Genomic DNA, 21,323 nt, shown 5'->3' with positions numbered 1-21,323 from the left:
ATGTTGTATTAACTTTCCACCATGAAACACCCATGTTATATGTTTTGAGAGAATACAATAACTGATGCATTTCAATAATTCAGAGATGTATTTTCTGCTAACAAGACAGCTTTAAAATATATCAATAACTAACAGAGCCATGACATTTAGCTCCTAGCAAACAAATGTTTATTGTGTCAACATCTATCATCTTTAGCTACTGTTCATATTAATTTGCATTAGTATTGTCTAGTTAGACGTTTCTGGCTTCCAGCACAGTTTCTAGGTGAAAAATAATTTGCCAGTAGCAGTTTGCCAGTCTCTTTGGTAAATGTAGTACTGCCTCTGCCATCATGTTTTGCTTAGGGGAATTAAAATTATTGTTTAGAAGATTTCTCTTTTTTTTCTCCACATGGTTAAAAATTCATAGATTTTTTCATTTGCTCAGGTAATTGAGCTGTTCAGAAAATATACATCTTTGTCATAAACAAACAGGCACCAAGCTGCTTTTATTTCTTGTCCCTACTTATTACTCTATTAGAATAAGACATATGTATAGTTTGGGCTTGCATTCAAAGGATTGGAAAAAACAAGTAAATATTTGTCACTAAAGGAATGCAAGAGGCAGTGAAAAGCCTGATTCTATAATTAGTTTCTTGCATGCTGTTTCTAAAGTCAGATGTATATGTTTGTACAACTATGCATTCATTCAGAACTGAAGGTTCTTAGAAAGATGCATCTTACTCACTTCATTAGATTTTTAAAAGGAGCTTAGATACTTTGGAGTAAGTGTATATTGAATAGTTATGAAAAACTCCCTTATTGTAGAAATTTGAAATTCATGTCATCATCTCTGCCACGTGAATGTGTATTTAACATTAACAAATCACAACTATTTCTATTTCTGTTCACTTAGTTCACCACAGGAGATTTCTCTTCCCTCAGCAGAGCTTGAGGCATCACCTGTTCATCTTATTCAGCCAGTGGGCAGGACCTTTCAGTATTATGTTCACACCGCTGGACCGTTACAGTGATAGAAATCATCAGATTACAAGATACCAGTACTGTGCATTAAAGGTATTAAAGTTTCACTGTCAAAATCGGTAATAGCAATTTTCCAGTCAAAATAATTGTGGGGTTTATTTCCTTTTGTTTCACAGAAATTTGAATTGGCATATTTGATGCAGAATTGTATACTTAAATGTATATGTACGGTGGTATCATATTATATAGCAGTATGACCTGCTGAACTTACACATTTTTTTCTTTATAGACACTTTTCAGGGCTAATTACTTTCAAAACTGGAATGCATTTTAAAATTTTACTTAGCTGTTCATTAACAGGGTATCAGATTCAGTGAGAGGATCTTAGGCTCTGAAATTAAATATAGTACCAATTTAGTATCACATGCGCATCTCAGGATTGACTCCCACGCTTGCCTGGAGACACGCTTAATAATAATAAAATGCTTTTGCAGCAAAACCAGTTGCAACTCCCCCACATAAGTGAGCTGGGAAAATAATAGCTTATATACTTATATAATCTGCATCAATTGGTGTAAAAGACTTTTAATTTTTGCAGAAAGATACCATTGAAACATCTGTGTATTTTAATTGGTTTTGTAGCTTTATTTGTGAACACTGGGTAAAATGACAAAATGTATCTTGAAGAATAGGGAAACTGGGCTATAGTATTCATTACAAAGTGCTTAAACTAAGCATTATCTTGAATCCAGTAACATCTATAGCAACATAATTCTTAAATTTCAGCTGTTGCCGTTCTCACCATAGGTCCATCAAAAAGAAAAACAAGTGGCAGTCCTGTTAGCCTAGATCTGGGCTCAAATAATTCTGAAAGGTTCATTCATGTTACTCTTGTGTAATAAAATTCCTTGTGGTTTTAGGCCATGTCAGCTGTGCTCTGCTGTGGACCTGTATTTGATAATGTTGGTCTTTCCCCTGACGGATATCTTTACAAATGGCTTGATAACATTCTGGCTTGTCAAGATCTACGTGTAAGTACTCACCAAAATGCAACATCGATGACTAATTTCAATCTCTGTACTGAGTGAGTAAAGAGTTTGTGACTGTAAGAACTGTGACTGTATGCGTTCTATTTTGAGCAGGAAACAACAGCTTTATGCAAAGTTCTAATACAAAAGTGTAATTAATTTTAAAGCATTTAAACAGTAAAAGAATTACCGTTCCTGAAAATATAACGTAGGTGAATAATAAGCTAAAAAAAATACCTTATGGCTCAGTGTTGCTTGCAACAGAAATTTAGGCTTCTCATCTGCTGATAAAGAAAGGTTAAAAATGGCATGATCTCAAAAATATTTGTATTTCTATTTGGAGTACTTCCACCCACCTGCTTCAAGTTTCTGTGGAATAAGAATGTAAGATCCCTTCCTGCTTGGTAATATAGGTGCTGGTGAAACAAATCTGAGTGAAAGTGAGTGGGTAGATCTTCCAAAGAAGTCAAGAGGATAAATGGTTCAGGAGACGAAGTAAAGATTTTTTTTTTTTCATTTTAAAGAACATGTAATAGATTGTTCTTGCAATTTTCTTTTCCATTTCTGTGAAGATGGGTTTTGACTTTGTAACTACCCAGTCATATTCCTAGCTATCTCTTTGATTGAGGAGGAGTAGACTGGTGATTTACATCAAGTGGAGAGAGAGAATAATTCACTTTGTAGTATCTTGAACTTTGACCTGCTGTTCTCCCTAAAAGTCTCATACCAGCACAGGTGACTGTGATTGCTAAAAAAATGCGGACAGCAAAACTTAAAGGTTGTGGAGCAGCTAGACGATACATGCTGTAGAAATGGTAATTGATTAGGGAGAAAAAAAGTTGGACAAAATAGAAGAAAGAAGGGATAAATACAGAGAAAGTCTTTTGGAAAGTTGGTATGGATGGAGCTATAAAATTATGTGTAAGTGATATGTATAATTGAAATTCTTACGAATGTGGGAAAGAAACACAGAACAAGAAGAAGGAAAAGATACATTTTTCCTCCTGACATTTTTTCATTATCATCAACAAATGTTATAACACCATGTCTAATTGGTCATCAGTATATACCACTCATAAAGTAACTGGGGACAAAAATTACCTTTTTTTTACTTGAAATGCAAAATCTGGATATGATAGGTGAAATTTGCTTCCCATAAATTAATCACTATAATCCATCATTAATCATTGTATTGAAGGACTGTACCTAAACTGCATTGCCTATACAACTAGTTCATATTTAGATGAAAAGGATCATACCTGGTCCATTGACATTAAATATCATTTGCAGTCTTTGCAAGTAGTTACCTACACTTGGTGACAGAATATTAATAGGCATTAGTGTTTGGTATTGCAGTACTATCCTCTACTGAAGGACCACAAAGGCACAGTCCAAGCTTTAGTTGTGATGTGTTTGTAGCAGTGGTGGTACCAGGATTAAGTGATACAAAGTCTGTAGGGAAAGTTGTTAGATTGCTTGATGTAGTTGAATTAAACATACAAGTTTTCATACCCCCAGGCTTGCAAAAGGTATTTGTGTGCCTTGCTTCTGTGTTAGAAGAAGGATAAACATGAAAGTGTGTCACTTTATGAAACTCTTTATGAAATGAAGCAGGAAATAAACTTTTAACAAATCAGTTAACCAATACAAATGGAACTTGTCCAAGAACACCTATCAAGTATCTTAGATTTTCCAAAGATTCTGCTTTTTTCCATGGTTAATTTTGGAAACCTCCTTTGCAAATTTTTTTCATTTATGTAGTCTTTGAACATACAATTTTCTTTCAAGTGAGGAGTATTGAAAACTGAGTCATATTTCAACTCTGCTATCCCTAAAATAAATTTACGATAAATTTTCTGATTTCTTCTTGCTTACTTTGAATACTCCGTTTTCCCCTTGTTTTGCCTATGTCACTCTACGAATTGTAGAGAATGAACATACCTGATCTCACCAATCATGTTTTGACATGTATTTGCATGCTCAGGTTCATCAGCTTGGCTGTGAAGTTGTAGTCCTGTTGCTAGAACTAAATCCTGATCAAATCAATCTCTTCAACTGGGCTATAGATCGATGTTATACTGGATCATACCAGCTTGCCTCTGGATGTTTCAAAGCCATTGCAACTGTGTGTGGAAGCAGGTATTAATTAATCTATTAATCTACACTTTCAAATGTAAAAAACTGGAGGTTCAGCTTGTGTTGTAAAGGATTTTTAGTCACACTCTTACATTATATCCTCTCAAACAATTCCTGGGGACTGTATCACTTTATTTCCATGATTCTGAAAACAAAGTGATGTGCCTGGTAGAAGATGTTCTTACTATATGTATATTTAAAATCTGTGGCATTTTTATGCTATTTTGCTCAGGAAGGTACAAAATAACCACAACACTTCAATTTGAATACAGGTCATTGGTCTAGTTTCAAAGGTTTGGCAATGATTTTTCATTTACTTTATAAAAGGAAAAATGTTTTAAACTTTACTAGCTTGAAAGTCATTATTTTGCTCTTTCTCTAACTGACTTTCATTTGATTCGAATACCAGATCCTTTTCTGTAGATTGGTGTCATCATTGCTGCTAAGCAAACACAAGGTACATGAAGACACAAATACAAATACTGCTTTTGTGTCAGGCCTTCATAGAAATCTATCCTAGTTTTTTGGTATTTTTTCAAGACAAAATTTATAGAGAAATTCAATGGTAGTCTAAAAAAAAAAGATAATTTGCATCTAATTAAAACAAATCTGAAAAATTTACTCTTGACAAAAATAATTTGGCAAGATGTTTGATCAACATAGTTCAATAGAGAAATACTTGGGGTATATCAAATCAAAACAAGTACTTTAGAATTTGTCTGTTTTGCTCTTACAGGAACAACTAGACCATAGACTACATTATACTGAGATTTTAAAACTATGAATGGAATTTTGTGTTTGCAAATTCAGTTATTTTAAGCGGGTTTTTTTTGTTTAATGACCACATAAGCATACCAGGTTTTCAGCCAGTCTTTTGTCCTCAGATTGTGTTACCAATGCCACTGTGTCCTAAAAATCAATCTTTCCCATACCTACAGTAAAATTGAGGATATGATCTGCATGATTTACTCTGAAAGTCTGATTTCTATCAAGTTGGGGATTTTTATTAATATTTGAAAGCTGTTAACAGTTTTTCCTGTATTATCTATCAACATGTATAGAGAAGCTACTGCTTAAACTCCTTGTAAAATGAACAGTGATGTATCTCATCTCAGTGATGTCCATCTTTCTACAAAGAAGCTACTTCCCTTAATTTCTTTTTTATTATTATTTTTTAAACTTGGTGGAAGGACAGAGAGACAGGTGTAGAGGATGGATTGCAGCTAGTATTTGCAATTACCAAAATGTCCCATGCCACGCATGTCTTTGCCATATTTTTTAACACTAAAATGTCCAAATAGGTATTCTGTAGCCATCCAGGAGCACAGTAGCTCACATCTAGGATGAGAAATTGGTGGTGCATTTACAAATCATCATGAGAAAGCGGAAACTTATTTAGTGAAAATCCAAATATTGTGACATGGGAACTGCTTTTCTAGCAATTTTCTCATTAACACTTTAATATATTTACCCTTTCAATTAATGTTGACTTTGTAGATAGTGGACTTTTTGAAGCAGTTCTTCATGTTTACTCATTGAAAACAGTTTTGATAGAACTGTGTAACATCTGGGAATGGTCGTGTCAGAGATAGTGTCTTTTCTCCAAAGGGAGTGTTTTAATGGCAGCTTGGCTTAAGAAGTACTTTATCCATAGAAATTTTCATGCTACTCATCTTCTGTCATGGATGTTGGCCTGTTCCATAAACAGTTTATGTTATAAATTAGAATTAATTGACAGTTACAGACACAGGTATTGCATTTCTCACTGTGGGCAACTCAGTGTATTGCTAAGCATTAGACTAAGGTAATTATAAATAATCCTTTCTTTCTTCCCATTCACCAGATGGCCCTTTGATCAAGCAGCGTGTATTCATAAGAGGTCCCTTTCCCATATTCTGGTGGTAGAATAGAGAAAAGAAAGATGACATTCTCTTTAGACCATATTACAGAGTAAATCAGAGTGAATATAACCTGCATTCCTCACCAACATTCACAAAAATGTACTGTTTATTCTTCTAGGAACTATCCTTTTGATATAGTGACGCTTTTAAACTTGGTGCTGTTCAAGGCATCTGACACCAACAGAGAGATTTATGAAATTTCCATGCAACTTATGCAGGCATGTATCAGCTACTTTTTTTTGTCTTCCTATCTTCGGGGAGTTTTTTTGTGAACCTCTTACAAAGTACTGTTTGTTTGCTTTTTAGTTTCGTTTTGAAAATAGTTTTGTCTTGACTATAAATACTTATGGGAATATTTATATTAAAATGAATAGAAAAATATTAGTTATGGTGTCTTTAAAATTTGGAGAGTATACTCTGAAGCATATAGATTGTTCTCTGATATCTAAACTTGAAATGCTGACATTTTCTGAACTAATGGATTTTCATTGTGTCATTACATTATTTTTTTGTCTTTTATAGATTCTTGAATCAAAGCTTTTTGTTTATTCAAAAAAGGTAGCTGAGCAAAGACCGGGCAGTATCTTGTATGGTACACATGGTCCATTGCCACCTCTTTACAGTGTCTCACTTGCCCTTCTTTCATATGAACTAGCAAGGATGTACCCTGAACTTACCCTTCCACTTTTTTCAGGTATCTATATCTATTTGACTTATTATCTACTTTACATTTTTATACACATAGTAGACTGATAAGACATTTCTACCTGTGAGCAGCAATTCTGTTTATAAATTTAGCTTGTCCTGTTTTTTTTCTGGTTCAGGTCAAATCAGATTTAGGAATGCAATATATATTTCCTAGAGGTACTTACACAAAGTACAGAATAGCTATTTAAAAACCCTGTTTTGGGACCCTGTGCTGCTTGTGTCATCATAGGGTAACTTTGAAATTGCAAGAGCCCTGAATAAGTTAAAGTGACATTGGCAAACTCTACTATAATGAGTCCTCATGTTAAGCATAGTGATTCTTATACATACATTTATATAGATGATACTTGTGAGGATATAATTTTTCACTTTATATAAACATGACTTTAACTTTGGGAAGATTGACTCTGTGTGTCCAGTTTTACCAATGATTCAAACCACTCTGAATGAGTGATCTCCACCTTCTGTTATTTACCACATCTGCAAGTCTTAGTATCATTTTAATTTTATCAGAAATACATTTTGTCAGGGTTACTAAGAAAAATGCTAAAGAATCAGACCTGCAGGAACACCATTCAGAGTATGTCTACTCTGAGACCATTCCTGGGAACAATGAAGTTTTGAGACGTATCTGTCTGTTTTAATCCATCTAATGTGTTGCTCTAGCTTTTAAATAACAGAATGCAATGTCTGTAATTGTGGGAATTCTTACTGGCTCTTAAAATCCCTTTCTGTTGTTTTTAGTCAGTCTGTAGGGGCTGAAGGAAGGGTGAAGGAAGAATGCATCATCCATTTCTCAGTGCCCAAGATACTATGAGTTATAAATAACTGGTGTAGGGAAATCCTGATGGCTCATTTATCTTAAAAAAAAAAAAAAAAAAGCAAATGTTGTTCATTATTACTGTTACCATCTATTCATGTTGCTGTAGTGGCTGTGTCATTTAAAAGAACTCCGATACACAGTCCAAATCAGAGCCCCTTTCTATACATCTGGAATCATAAGGAGAGAGAACAGTGTATGTCTTGAAGATTTTTAAAAAACAGATAGCAAGGAAAGAAAGGAAATGTTAACTGTACTGATTTTACAGAAGAATTCTGGTAAAGAGAGCTAATGTGGTTCACCTTGGCAGGAATCCTGTCACTGTATTTCTTATCCCAGAATTTCCAAATCTCTTTCCCTTACAATGCCAGTTGTTTTTTTATAAACTGTATAAAGTGCTGTATAGAAGCACTCCTGGACTGGCAGCTGACTATGAATTTTATAGGCCTCCCCACAGGAAAGAAGACTCCTAATATATGCAAGGTGGTTTTGTAAACACAGTATACTAAGTGTCTTAAGGTTTAAACTACAGCTTAGAAATGTGGAGGCTGATGGTGCACTTGTAATTCTGCAGAACACTTCGGTATGTTTATTTGAATTCTCCAAAAGCTCTTGAAATTCTAGAATAACTGCCAGTAACTGAATTAGCCCTTTTCCTCTTTATTGACATCTGTTTCACATAATACATAATATGGCACAGTAACAAGGGGTGACTTTCTGTTTCTAAGCCCTATGTTAGTTATTTTAGACAGAAGACCTATTACTGGACATTAAGTTAATCACAGAATCACAGAATCATCTAGGTTGGAAAGGACCTTGAAGATCATCTAGTCCAACCGTTAACCTAGCACGTGCAGTTCCCAACTACACCTAAGTGCTATGTCGACCCTAATGTTTCTATTCAGGAAGCCCAAGTACATGCTTTTCTATGCTTGTGGTTTGCAAGGTAAAAACCAGCAGGTGGTCTAACACACACCAGAAATCTGATCTTAAACTGTGTATGTAAGGTTTCCTTCATAAACTAACATGTCCTTTTCAACTTTTACTATTTTAGAGGTAAGCCAGCGATTTCCAACAACACATCCAAATGGAAGACAGATCATGCTTACCTATCTGCTACCATGGCTTCATAATATTGAACTTGTAGACAACAGACTGCTCCTCCCTGGTTCAAGCCCTACCACTCCAGAAGATGAACTGAAGGACAAGGATGGGGAAATAGCAGTCACAAGTGGACTAAAAGGCAATGGCTGGGGCTCTCCTGAAGCCACTTCACTGGTTCTTAATAATCTCATGTATATGACAGCCAAGGTAAAATAGCAGAACAAACAAATAAACCAACCTATAAAACGATTTCTGAAATATTCAAATTTAGGTTTCTTAAGCAAAAGGTGCTTAGGTTTCTTCTGTCTGATACCAGCAATTTTGCACTGCAACAGTCTGTACTAATCAGATACAACCTTGTTTTTGAAGTTCCTTCACTTTTTCTTTTAAGGACAATGCTAAAATGCTTCTCTTTCAAAACATGAACAAGGAAAAGTGTTTTACCCTTTTTAAAAAAACCTTGATAGCGAGAGTATTAAGGATAACTTAGAGGAACTAAGTTCAGTTCCCTCCTGTGTCACCTCCTGGGTTAATATCTAAGGTAGCAGATGAAAGTTTATTTCGGGATGAGAATGAGCACCTGGAATTTGTCCTGCTGAAGCTCTTATACTTTCTAGGAAACACTTAAATATTCTTTAAGGTAAAGAAAAGGAAAAAATTAGTATACATTTCTAAGGTGCTAGTTAAAGCATTCTTTTGTGAAAGGGAAGGTATTTTACATCCCAGGTCCTGATAAAAGACATTTCCTAACGTGTTCAGAGTTAATCCTCTCTTGAGCAGAATGTCTGTATCCATGCTACATAGCAGTTGATTATGGATCTTGCCTCATGTTGAGGCCCTGTAAGTAAAACGTAATTATTATTTTGCGTGCATTTTGTCATATGAGCATGTCTGAAGTGGGGGATATGCTTCAGCCCCTCAGAATGTTTTTTTGATACTTGTTGCATATCCAGAGCATGATACTGGCTTGTGAATTATGTGATGGTACAGAGACTCTATGATATTGTTAGAGGAATTTTATGTGTTGAAAACAGATGTGATGCAGTCTCACTTTTTCTACCTATCAGCAGCAGTCCTCAGAGTAAGTTGCTTCCAAAACCACAGGAAGTTTTTGTTCCAGAGTGAACAAGTATATTTCCTTCAAACCATATTGATTGACCTAGCTTTGAGGCTGTATGTGTGATAAAGGGACTGGCACCTGGAAGTGCCAGTGTAGATGACAGTAGATGTAGCTAATATGTATTAAATCATTTTCAGTAGAATAACATGACCTGGAGAGTACTACTCCTCTCCTAGCAGAATGTCAGTCTGTGCAGTGGTTAAAACAGTCTTCTTGAAGTGGGAGCCAAAGATTTTACATAGGAGACAGAGCAGCTTCAATTCTAGACTCCCACATCCTGGATGCATGCACTAACCATTTAATGGGCTGGACAAAAGGGAGTCATTCCTATAACTGTGTCTTGCAAAAGAGAGCAAAAGCTGCTTGGTTCCCATGTGAAAGCAAAGGGCTGTCTAATGCTTAATTCTGCTAGGATTTACTCAGGAGAGAGGTGCCAAATTGTTCACTACTGTGAAGGCCAAAGCACTTAGGTACAGAAATGCAGAAACAAAACTTGAGTTGCTTGAACAGTTGTAAAGATGAAGCCAAATAAACTGCTTGATTTTAGGATCACCTGTTGAATTTACATTCCTGAAAGATTTCTCTGTGTGTGTGATTTAAGTCTTTTTGTGGATCTGAACCTGAATACTTTTTAATAGAATTTATGCTCTGAAGTCTGTCAGGTAGCTTTTGAAACTACTGTTTTGTTGCTTTTTACAGTATTTTACTGTTGGTTTTGTATGAGAAAATGCTCTAAAAGAGCATGCCTTAGTCTGGAGGTCTGTGTATTTCAAGAAATGTATCTCTATGATCCTTTGCAGTATGGAGATGAAATTCCCGGCCCAGAGATGGAAAATGTCTGGAATGCTTTGGCCAACAATGAAAAATGGAGTAACAACCTTAGGATAACACTGCAATTTCTCATTAGCTTATGTGGTGTTAGCAGTGATACCATCCTTTTACCTTATGTAAGTGTTTGCATGTTATTTTATTTACTATTGGTGGCATAGGTTTTAATGAAGAAAACAGATATTACCTCCAGAAAATTAATTTCTATTTCAAAAATAAGAAGTACCAACATACTGTACAAAATTAAATCATGGGAATGAAGGAGCCAAGAAACTGAAATTCAAGAAAGGAATTGAGTGGTGGGAATCTCAGTCTCCATCCGTGGAGCACACCTCATTTCAAGCAAGAGGTGGGCTCCTCCTCAAGCAAAGAGCAACTTTGCATGTCTGTGTAAGGGGCCAGTAACAGGGACCAGCCATAAATTGCCAGAATACACAATTTATATATATATTTAAAGTTTAATTAGAAAGACAGAATGGCTGTTCAGAGGTTAAATAACTTGCATGAAAAATTAAGTAAAAATACTAAATGCTTATAATGTTTCTCAGTAATCAATTAGTTTACAAAGCTATTAGTTAAATTTTGGAAGTTCTTTCAGTAATGGATGTTATATCATGAATGGGACATAACATGTTATGATCTTATTAGTTTGTTTGTTGTAAAGATTTAGGTGTTCCTTCAGAAAAGTGTGTAGTTTTAAGAAAGTGTTACATTCTCTTCTCCTTTAGCAGACTAAGGCTTTCTGTGGGACATCTCAAGAGGCACAAAATAGCTAACCTCTATAAGCTCCTTACCGTATCAACTTTTGCCTTTGCATGGCTGTCATGAATTATATAACTGTTCCTGCTATGTTCAAGTCAAACTGTGCAGGATATTGTTATTATTCAAGTTAAAATAAAATCAGGGCTGTCTGAGAAAAGCAAGATAATCCCATTCCCATGTTCCTTATTGCTCAGTTGCTGGGTGAAACAGAATCTAAATTTAGTAAATCTTCTAGCATACTTACAATATGCTGTTTTATTAGTTAGTCCCTTTCTATTGCTTTCCCTGAAATAAATTTGGAATTACTATTAATGTGATCAAACTTATCTAACAAGCCTCATAAACATACTTCATGTACAGTTGCTGAAATACTTTGCTTAAAGTGTTTATGATGACTGCTCTGCATAATAGAATAAACGAAATATAGAAGACCATAAAAATTTTCAAGATGATGTTATTGTACCATAGACATCCTGTTGGTTTCCTTTTATTTGTAGGGTTTACTGTTCTGTTTTCTCAAATCAGTATATATGCAAAGTCAGTGTTGCCTAGCTAGTCAAAAGAAGAAAGATTTGAAAGTGGCATTGCTGTAAGAACAAGCTCAAGCTATATATGAGAAGACAAAGCAGTTGATCCCAAATATCTTAAGGGTAATGAAGATCTTTCCATCAGTTGTGACAAAGTGTCAGAGGTTCTCCATTCAGTGCTGACCATGCTTTGAGCAGGAGGTTAGATGAGAGACCAGGTTCTTTCTAACCTGACTGATCCTACAGTCTGTGACAGAACTGGGATCAGGCCCAAAGGTGGCCTCCATCAGGAGGAGCTATGTTGGCAGGGAACAAGTGGAAATCACAGAGGTAAGAAACAAAATGAGGACTGTTGTATTTCTGACAACTTGCAAACAGAAAAGAAACAGTTTTCTAAGAGGAAGGAGTAGTCCTGTGCTGAGTATATGTCTCACACCTAAATCTGTAGCCTGATTGGAAATGCCTGATAACCCTCTGGCCTGGGAGCCCCTTGGCCTCTGGCCCAGGAGCCCCTCTCATACCTTGTCCACCCATTCAGATACTTGTCAACCCAGAGCTTTCAACACATCCTTTTTCCAAAACTATTGCTATCCCACAGCTTTGAGCAGTGTACCTCAAACCCCCTTCCTACCTACAGCACTTCTTCTTTCTTGAACTCTTTCCAAATCCCCTTGCCTCAAAGCCTTGGCTCTCACAGTCCTATCATCCTCCAGGACAATACAGTCCTCTTACTCCACAAACAGAGCAGTCGGTTTTGAAATCTCCAGCTTCATCTGCTCAGCATCTCCTATTTTGTCTGTGGGACTTTTCTGCTCTCCCTCCCAGGCTTCTGATGACTGTTAACAAGACAATCAGGTCTTCATTGGTGGTGGCAGCTGACAAGGTTCCTGTGTTTTCTGCCACCCTGTTAGTCTGTGTTTTGTAATGTTGAGTTAAAAGTCTGATTCTCAGATTTTGCAAAATCTGAAAAAAATTTCAACTTCTGTAGGAAGCCTGACTGTGCTTATGAGTCACCCCTTAACTGATAGATTTGTCTGGAGTAGGAAAATACACCGGGCTCATCACACACATCTGCTCAGTGTTTTGATAATGCCCTGGAGTTTGCAGATAAATCATACCCAACTGCTAACTACATAAGACTACTGATACCATAAACATGTATCTTCCATTATCATGTAGATAACACTCACACATTAGCAAATAAAGGTAATTTGAGCAGTTTATCAGCACTGTTGCAGCTCACCTGGACTCAAAAGACCATGCAGTTGCAAGATTGCCAGTTTACCCATCTCCTTTTGGAGCCCTCTGTGCCCCAAGGCAGTCACCAGCTGCTTCATGCCTTCAGCCATCTGTTCTACCTGTGTGGGTCCAAGCCAAAAGCATGCCTGACTTACTTTTTTTTTTTTTCCCCAATCAGCTAAATTCATTGCTTTGTCTCTTATAATTGTTTCCTTTAAGCATTTTTTCCCAGTGCCCCAGTACAAGTTGCTGAGCTGTCCTTTCTTTCACATACACACTGAAAAAATTCTTACATTATTTACAGTTTAGAAGCCTCATCAGCGAAGATTTAGTGTAGGGAACGTGACCCCTTCTGGGGTGAAAGAAGCTGAAGTGGCACTGTGAGCCCAACTAGAAATGAGCCTTGGAAAGAAGGTATATTTGTATCTGGAAAGTCCCTGAAAAATGTTTAGCACAGTACAGTACAAGAGACTTTGAATATGTGCATTTTCTCTACTTTAAGCAAAAGAAAATGAGAGAAAAAAAAGAGGGAAAGAGAAGCAGTCGGGAAGTTATTTTAATGGAAGTATTTTAAGAGTTTAAGAACAGCAATACTTGGTGAGGCCAACAGTCTGTTCAGTTCAGTGTATTAGCTCCACTATAAGCATCTGTTTAGGGACATCTTTAAAAACAAGAAGGCAAGCACAGAGGGATGCTTCTCCATATGATCTCCCAGCTCCAACAGTTTATGAGTCAATTGTTATTGAGCCAGAGTCTCTGCTTTTAATAACCATCAGGTTTTTTTTCCTCAAGAATTCAGTCTAATTCGATCTCAGTATCTCAAGTCCTCATTGCTGCAGTGCATACAATAATGTTTGAGTTCTTGTTAAAAGATGTATAGAAAGTCCCAGCAGTTCTCTAAATTATACTCCCAGATTTTTCAAATCACAGTGCATGAAGTCTCTATACATAATTGTTCTGCCTTTCTTCCATGTACTATTACTTTGATTACAGATATAGGTAGCTACTCAGAGCCTGGCTTATTCTTTGTGGCTACAGCTACCTCTTTCACGTCAACTGTATCTGGAAATACAGGCATGAAGTTTTGGGTGGTTCTAGCTTTCTAGATGAGAAGTTTGCTACATCCAAGAGAGTAAGATTCATCTTCAGTGGAAATCACATACTCAAACTGTACATCCCTGAGTGTGATTCAGAGTTAATGCTGATATCCTTAAATGTTAGGTACAAAATCAGGTGGGGTTTGTATATGTGTATGCTATATAGTTATATACCTAAACAGCTCATTTGTGGATTGTAAGCAAAAACTGTGGGGTAATTAGATCACAGATTCACTCTGCTGGGGAAATGGTCTTGGTATCAAAGTGAGCAGTTTTATTTCTATATGAACAAGATGGATGCAGTTGTGTGGTTGTGGTGTCTGTTCAGGAGTAACATTTGTATTCTGGATCTTTTCAGTCCTGCAGTGTAACATGTATTGATTTCTTTGGAAATTCACTTTGAACAGAGTTTAATAACTGTTATTTTCTTCTCTAGATAAAAAAAGTTGCGATATATCTATGTCGCAATAACACTATTCAGACAATGGAAGAGCTGCTTTTTGAGCTTCAGCAAACTGACCCAGTGAACCCAATAGTCCAGCATTGCGATAATCCTCCATTTTACCGTTTTGCTGCCAGTAACAAAGCCTCAGCTGCAGCTTCTGGTATGGCCTAAATATACTTTTCAGTTATGCTCTCCTGCTCTTTTGAGTCTTCATCACTTTGAAAAAACAATCTCTTACTTTTGCACCCATTCAGATCTGTGTATATATAAAGTGCAAGTTTCAGGGCCTTGTTTCACATCTAAATTACAGTTCTTTTTGATTCCTAATGTTGTATATGCTTTGTAAACATATGCTTAATTCTCTCAACTGTTTTAATAGGATATTAGCAATGTTTGGTGCTATTCAGAACTCATATGAGGTGATTCTTCTAGCACTAGTTTCTCAGAACAAAAAGACATCATCAATGCTGTGATCACAGCAGATACACCAAAGCAGTTTCCTGAAAACTGAGAGCCTCAACTGCGTGGCAGTTCTGTTTTCAAAGGCCTGATGCTATTTCCAAGCTGCAGTAGTCAAAGATACTTAAGAGACACCAGTCCATAATTTAACCTTGTCAATGTTTTGCCAAATTCTTGAAAAACAAAGTGGAAGTGTATCATTATGTTAATCTATCCCTCAAAGCATTCAGCCATGCAAGCAGGTCCTGGTTTATAGAGGTAACTGTTCATTCATATGCTCAAATACTTGCAGGATGATCACTTTGACTGTGGCTGCTAAAAAAAAATAAGTTATGGGCTTTTATTGCCTTTCAAATACTGTCTGCTGCATGTTAACAGGTGTTCCTATCGACATCCCATGTACAGGAACCACCTCTAGCAGTAACACTGTTGTAGCTGGTCAAGACAGTTTTCCTGATGCAGAGGAGAACAGAATGGTGAAAGAGACTGATGAAAGGTTTGTGCTTTGGTTTTTTTTTTCTCCAAAATGTATGTGTTTTGCTATGCTAAGGGTGAGATGTTTTGCATTGTTTTGAGAGGAACTCTGATGCTCAGACTGATCCTAAGTGCTGTTATCCCAGTAAGATCATTTTAAAATGAGCATATGTAGAAGTTTAAAAAAAAAGCTATTCACATGATTCTAGTTCCTGACTGTTGCTTAATAATACATTGTGGAGAAACATCTGTTAAACCTACATTGAATGAACTGTGCTAAGTAGATCATGGTTTTGTAGGAATTACCCACAAAGGAGAAGGAAAATAAGAGTGTCTACCAAATAATGACAACTAAAATCTTTATGAAAAATCAGGTTTGATCACACCTTTTGATTTCATGGACAGTGAGTAAAATTTAGTATGCAGATTTGTATCCATGATTGCAAGGGTACTTCCTTTGTCTGGATAAAATGTGTTACAGAGGAAAGCTATGTAAAATATTTTGCTTAGAAATCATATATTCAATTTAGTCTTTTGCTACTTATGTTGCATAGTGACAAATGATGAATGAATAAATGCAAAGCTTAAGGCCCTTCAAATCCTCAAGCGCAGACAGATACATATTTCTTCTCTCACTGAAACCCTCTTATTTTTGTAAGAGAACTTTCACAGAATCACAGAATCACCTAGGTTGGAAAAGACCTTGAAGATCATCTAGTCCAACCATTAACCCAACATTGACAGTTCCCAACTACACCATGTCCCTAAGCACTATGTCAGCCTGACTTTTAAACACCTCCAGGGATGGGGACTCCACCACCTCCCTGGGCAGCCCATTCCAACGCCTAACAACCCATTCTGTAAAGAAATACTTCTTAATATCCAGTCTAAACCTTCCCTGGTGCAACTTGAGGCCATTCCCTCTTGTTCTATCGCTTGTTACTTGGTTAAAGAGACTCATCCCCAGTTCTCTGCAACCTCCTTTCAGGTAGTTGTAGAGGGCGATGAGGTCTCCCCTCAGCCTCTTCTTCTCCAGACTAAACAACCCCAGTTCCCTCAGCCGCTCCTCGTACGACATGTGCTCCAGACCCTTCACCAGCTTTGTTGCCCTTCTCTGGACACGCTCGAGTAATTCAATGTCCTTTTTGTAGTGAGGGGCCCAAAACTGAACACAGTAATCGAGGTGCGGCCTCACCAGTGCCGAGTACAGGGGTAAGATCACTTCCCTGTCCCTGCTGGCCACGCTATTTCTGATGCAAGCCAGGATGCCATTGGCCTTCTTGGCCACCTGGGCACACTGCTGGCTCATCTTCAGCTGGCTGTCAGTCAACACCCCCAGGTCCCTCTCTGACTGGCAGCTCTCCAGCCACTCCTCCCCAAGCCTGTAGCGCTGCTGGGGGTTGTTGTGGCCCAAGTGCAGCACCCGGCATTTGGCCTTATTGAAACTCCTACAGTTGGCCTTAGCCCATCGCTCCAGCCTGTCCAGGTCTCTCTGCAGAGCCTCCCTACCCTCGAGCAGATCAACACTCCCACCCAACTTGGTGTCATCTGCAAACTTACTGAGGGTGCACTCGATCCCCTCGTCTAGATCATCAGTAAAGATGTTAAACAGGAGTGGCCCCAAAACTGAGTCCTGGGGGACACTACTCGTGACCAGCTGCCAAGTGGATTTAACTCCATTCACCACAACTCTTTGGGCCCGGCCATCCAGCCAGTTTTTTACCCAGTGAAGCGTGTGCCCATCCAAGCCGCGAGCAGCCAGTTTTGCCAGGAGAATGCTGTGGGAAACGGTGTCAAAGACCTTGCTAAAGTCAAGGTAAACAACATCCACAGCCTTTCCCTCATCCAATAAGCGGGTCGTCCTGTTGTAGAAGGAGATCAGGTTTGTCAAGCATGACCTGCCTTTCATAAACCCATGCTGACTGGGCCTGATCATCTGGTTGTCCCGCATGTGTTGTGTGATGGTACTCAGGATGAGCTGCTCCATCAGCTTCCCGGGCACTGACGTCAAGCTGACAGGCCTGTAATTTCCCAGATCATCCTTCCAACCCTTCTTATGTATGGGTGTCACATTTGCCGATTTCCAATCTGTTGGGACCTCCCCAGTCAGCCAGGACTGCTGGTAAATGATGGAAAGCAACTTGGCAAGCACCCCAGCCAGCTCCTTCAGCACCCTTGGGTGTATCCCATCTGGTCCCATAGACGTATGTGTGTCTATGTGATGCAGTAGGTCACTGACTGTCTCCTCCTGGAATGCGGGGTGGTGGTTCTCCCAGTCTCTGTCTTCTGGCTGAGGAGGCTGGGTTCACTCAGTACAACTAGTCTTGTTATTAAAGACTGAGGCAAAGAAGGCATTAAGCACCTCAGCCTTTTCCTCAGCCTTGTTCCTGATAGTCGCTAGTATCACTTCAGAAGTCCAACCCATTTTCCATAGGTTCAGGACTTAGAAGTACAGAGCAAACTTTTCTGTACTTCAGAACCTTTTGAACTGCTTGCCTTCTTCTTGTTATAAACATGAGTAGCGTTTTGTCACGTTAGTTATGTCTGTCTGCTAATTTAAATGTAAGTAAAAAATGTCACTCATCTTAGTAGTCAGTAAGGTTTCAAACTGATAGTAAAGAGGATTTGACTCAAAAGTGATGGTTTTCAGTATACGCACTAGAAATGTACTTAAAAGGAAGATCAACCCATTTTTCCTCTGATTTTTTTTTTTATTATTCTTTACATAAATGTTTATGGCTGTATAGTTTGAAGTTAGATTTTTGTTCAGTTGATTTGCAGATAAGTTGAGCAAACTTCATCTCCTACTATATCTTATATCTTACTGTTTTTCAGGGTTTCTTGTCTTACGTAAATTTTAAATGTGACTCCAAAAAGGTTTTTGGCATTCAAATCTGCCAGAGACTGATGATAAAAATGAAAGGAAGATTACAAAGTTCTGGTATTGGTATTCTGATTCCTGCTGAAACACTCCCCTCAGAAAAAAATGTAAAATAATTTGCCTGAATTCATTGCTGGTATTTATGTTATCAAAGACACTAGCTGTAAGTGCATCTGCACTTCAAAACCAATGTGTCATTAGAATGCCCATTAATATTAACTTCATGTGTCAAGACATATTAAATAATGTTTACAGAAAGTAATAGATTATAAACAAACTATTCTCATAAATGTGGGCTTTTTTTTAATAATACAAATCTAATCAGAAGATACCTATGTTTTTATGTTGATGCAATATGATGTAAAATGCCCTGCCCTCAAATAATTTCTATGACCTGTATTCTCCATTTGTTTCATACAGGACAGAATTAAACTCTGCATAGTTCTTCGTAATTTTTCCTTAACTTTATTCTTCTTTTATATTTTTTTATGCCAGATAACTATGTCAGTAATTGTCAGTTTGTACACATTTATTAAGGGAATTTATTAAAATATAGGTGAATCAAATACTGAAAAGACAGAAAACAGCAGAAATAAGATGGCTCATGATGCCTTTTTGTCACCTCCACAATGAATTTATTGTGCTCTTATGAGACAGATGTGCTTTGGAAACAGCATAATATGTCAATGTATAATTAAATACCCTGCAATAATATGTACGCACATTAGTAAGAAATTGAATGTTGCATAGAGAACCTTCAATCTTGTTTAGTTTGATATAGTTGATGCAGTTTTGTAATTAATTTCCTAGCTTTGAAGAAACAATTACGTTTTTACATCATTGCTAGTGTGTGAGTCTCCAGTATGGCTTCTCTCACTCCACTTCAGGCCCGATTACATTGACAGCACAAGGAGGTGGAGGAAGCCAGAGGAGATCACCAGTAAATGTTAGCTTATCGTGGATCTGTGGCAGATTTGAGAACAGCTGTGAACAGTTTGTTCTGGCTCTCATATACCTTAACTATTCTGCTAGGTCTGCTCTGGCAGTTGCTGGATTTTCCTATTGAAGAGTGATCTGCTGCAGCGTTTGATACCAGTGTGAGCTTGACTTTGGACTATTCCCTCAGTTACTGCTTTAGCAGGTTGCCAGAATTTTACCCAGGAACATGGGCTGTGACAAAATACTAGTTGTGAACAGTTTATATCTCAGTTCAGCCTTAGCACAGTTTCTTGCTTCAAGAAAATCACACGTTTGCAGCATGAGATTTTTCCCTCTGCTAAATTTTAAAAGCTTGTGACACAGGAGCACACTGTTAGAACTTTTCAGAAACTGGCTGCAAAATTATTCTTTTGTGGAAGGAAACAGCATTTCATTTACATTGCTGTCTACTCCCATATAAAAGTGCATGCTTAAGGAAATGCTTTTTTTTGTAGAGTAAGCATATAGTCCAGATGTTTAACACCAGTCTGTATTTTTAATTAAGATTTTTCTTGTATTTGAAGGTTCAGTAATGTAATCAGAGCACATACCCGACTAGAATCAAGGTACAGTAATAGCTCTGGAGGATCTTATGATGATGACAAAAGTAAGTTCTATTACTCACTTTGATGAAATTTCTGGTGTTTTGGTGGGAGAGGAAAACATTCTTATGGATGGTGGAGGCTATTTAAGTTCTGTATAAACAGTAATGTAACATCACCGTAAAAGGAGTGTCCTTATTTTACCTTCATACCTCATTTAATTAATTTCCTTTGTTTAACCTGGGCTCAGTCAAACCTATTTAAAGGCCAGAGAACTTCACAGAAGGCAGCAGCAGAGAATCCTTCAGACAGTATCACCCTGAACCTTTCTTTCATGGCAAGGCAAAAGACTTCCAAGAGCATTACAGGGAGTGAATTGCGCCCTTTGCCAGTATTTCCCTCCAAATAGAGTGATGTTATATGAGCATGAAGAAGAGATTCAAAAGTTTCTAAAAATGAGGTCTTATCTCCTCTAGCTTTTCTCTGCTGTCTGCAACCAGTTTCTGGCTGCACTGTGCAAACCTTTGTTAGAGGGGAGAGTGAGATAGTGCTCCTGAGCACACCTGTTGTTCTTTATGTGTTTCTGCTAAATGGACTGTAAATGGACACTTGATGCTCAGCAGAGATTCCAAAGAAAACCAAGCTATTTCTGTGAACTAATGAATAACAGTGTAAATTTTAGGAGTCGGATGGTTTGACTTCATTTCAGATGTGAATTGTAAGGAAGCCAATTTACAGGTTTCAGCTAGGCCCTAACCAAATGTAAAAAAGGCAAGACCTTTTCATTTACTTTCATCTCTAGCTCAATAAAGCCAGGTCAAATAATATAGAGGCCATAATGTCTTGTCTTGGTGCTATGGACACCATTTTGGGACAGTAATTTGACATAAAAAGTAAAGATTTTATATATTCTTTAAGTAATTTTTTGGCAATACTCTTCTACAAAATATGGAAACACTGTCAAGTACAATACGATAGGAAAATTTAACGTATATCAAGAACTATTTTTAATAATGAAGCACAATATTTACAAAATATTGGGTAAGTACATAGTGTAGTATTTAAATACACAGAAAAGTGTGTAACATTAAATTCAGTGGTTCTTAGTAGACTTGTCTTGTTTTTCTTATGGCAGCTACTAAAAATTCTTCAGCACATGTTAATTGGAGCACAGCACTAATCTGATCTGCATGAACAATCTTTCAAAACAAAACAATGTATTATCAGAACATTCTTCACCAGTTGCTGGTTTTGACAAGAGTTAGAGTAATAAAAGGTTAAAAAATACTGAAATTTTCTTCGCTCCTTTGG

The 21,323-nt window shown here is 37.3% G+C and overlaps 1 protein-coding gene across 4 annotated transcripts in view; it reads left to right on the top strand.

The window, feature by feature from the left end:
- The window catches only part of FRY (FRY microtubule binding protein), a 198,494-nt gene that overhangs the window by 117,765 nt on the left and 59,406 nt on the right, over nucleotides 1-21,323 (top strand). For 3 of the 4 annotated variants that reach the window (XM_074815878.1, XM_074815877.1, XM_074815876.1), the window contains 10 exons: nucleotides 896-1,056; nucleotides 1,884-1,994; nucleotides 3,976-4,130; nucleotides 6,147-6,246; nucleotides 6,551-6,722; nucleotides 8,611-8,867; nucleotides 10,581-10,727; nucleotides 14,670-14,838; nucleotides 15,543-15,633; nucleotides 19,995-20,077. In XM_074815878.1, the coding sequence (XP_074671979.1) occupies nucleotides 896-1,056; nucleotides 1,884-1,994; nucleotides 3,976-4,130; nucleotides 6,147-6,246; nucleotides 6,551-6,722; nucleotides 8,611-8,867; nucleotides 10,581-10,727; nucleotides 14,670-14,838; nucleotides 15,543-15,633; nucleotides 19,995-20,077 (1,446 nt within the window). Of the gene's footprint in view, nucleotides 1-895; nucleotides 1,057-1,883; nucleotides 1,995-3,975; nucleotides 4,131-6,146; nucleotides 6,247-6,550; nucleotides 6,723-8,610; nucleotides 8,868-10,580; nucleotides 10,728-14,669; nucleotides 14,839-15,515; nucleotides 15,634-19,994; nucleotides 20,078-21,323 lie in introns of all 4 variants that reach the window. The other variant, XM_074815875.1, reaches the window with a different exon arrangement.

The sequence above is a fragment of the Strix aluco genome, chromosome 2 (genome assembly GCF_031877795.1).
Source record: "Strix aluco isolate bStrAlu1 chromosome 2, bStrAlu1.hap1, whole genome shotgun sequence".
In the NCBI taxonomy this organism is placed as follows: Eukaryota; Metazoa; Chordata; class Aves; order Strigiformes; family Strigidae; genus Strix; species Strix aluco.
This window is presented reverse-complemented; position numbering and strand designations above follow the sequence as displayed.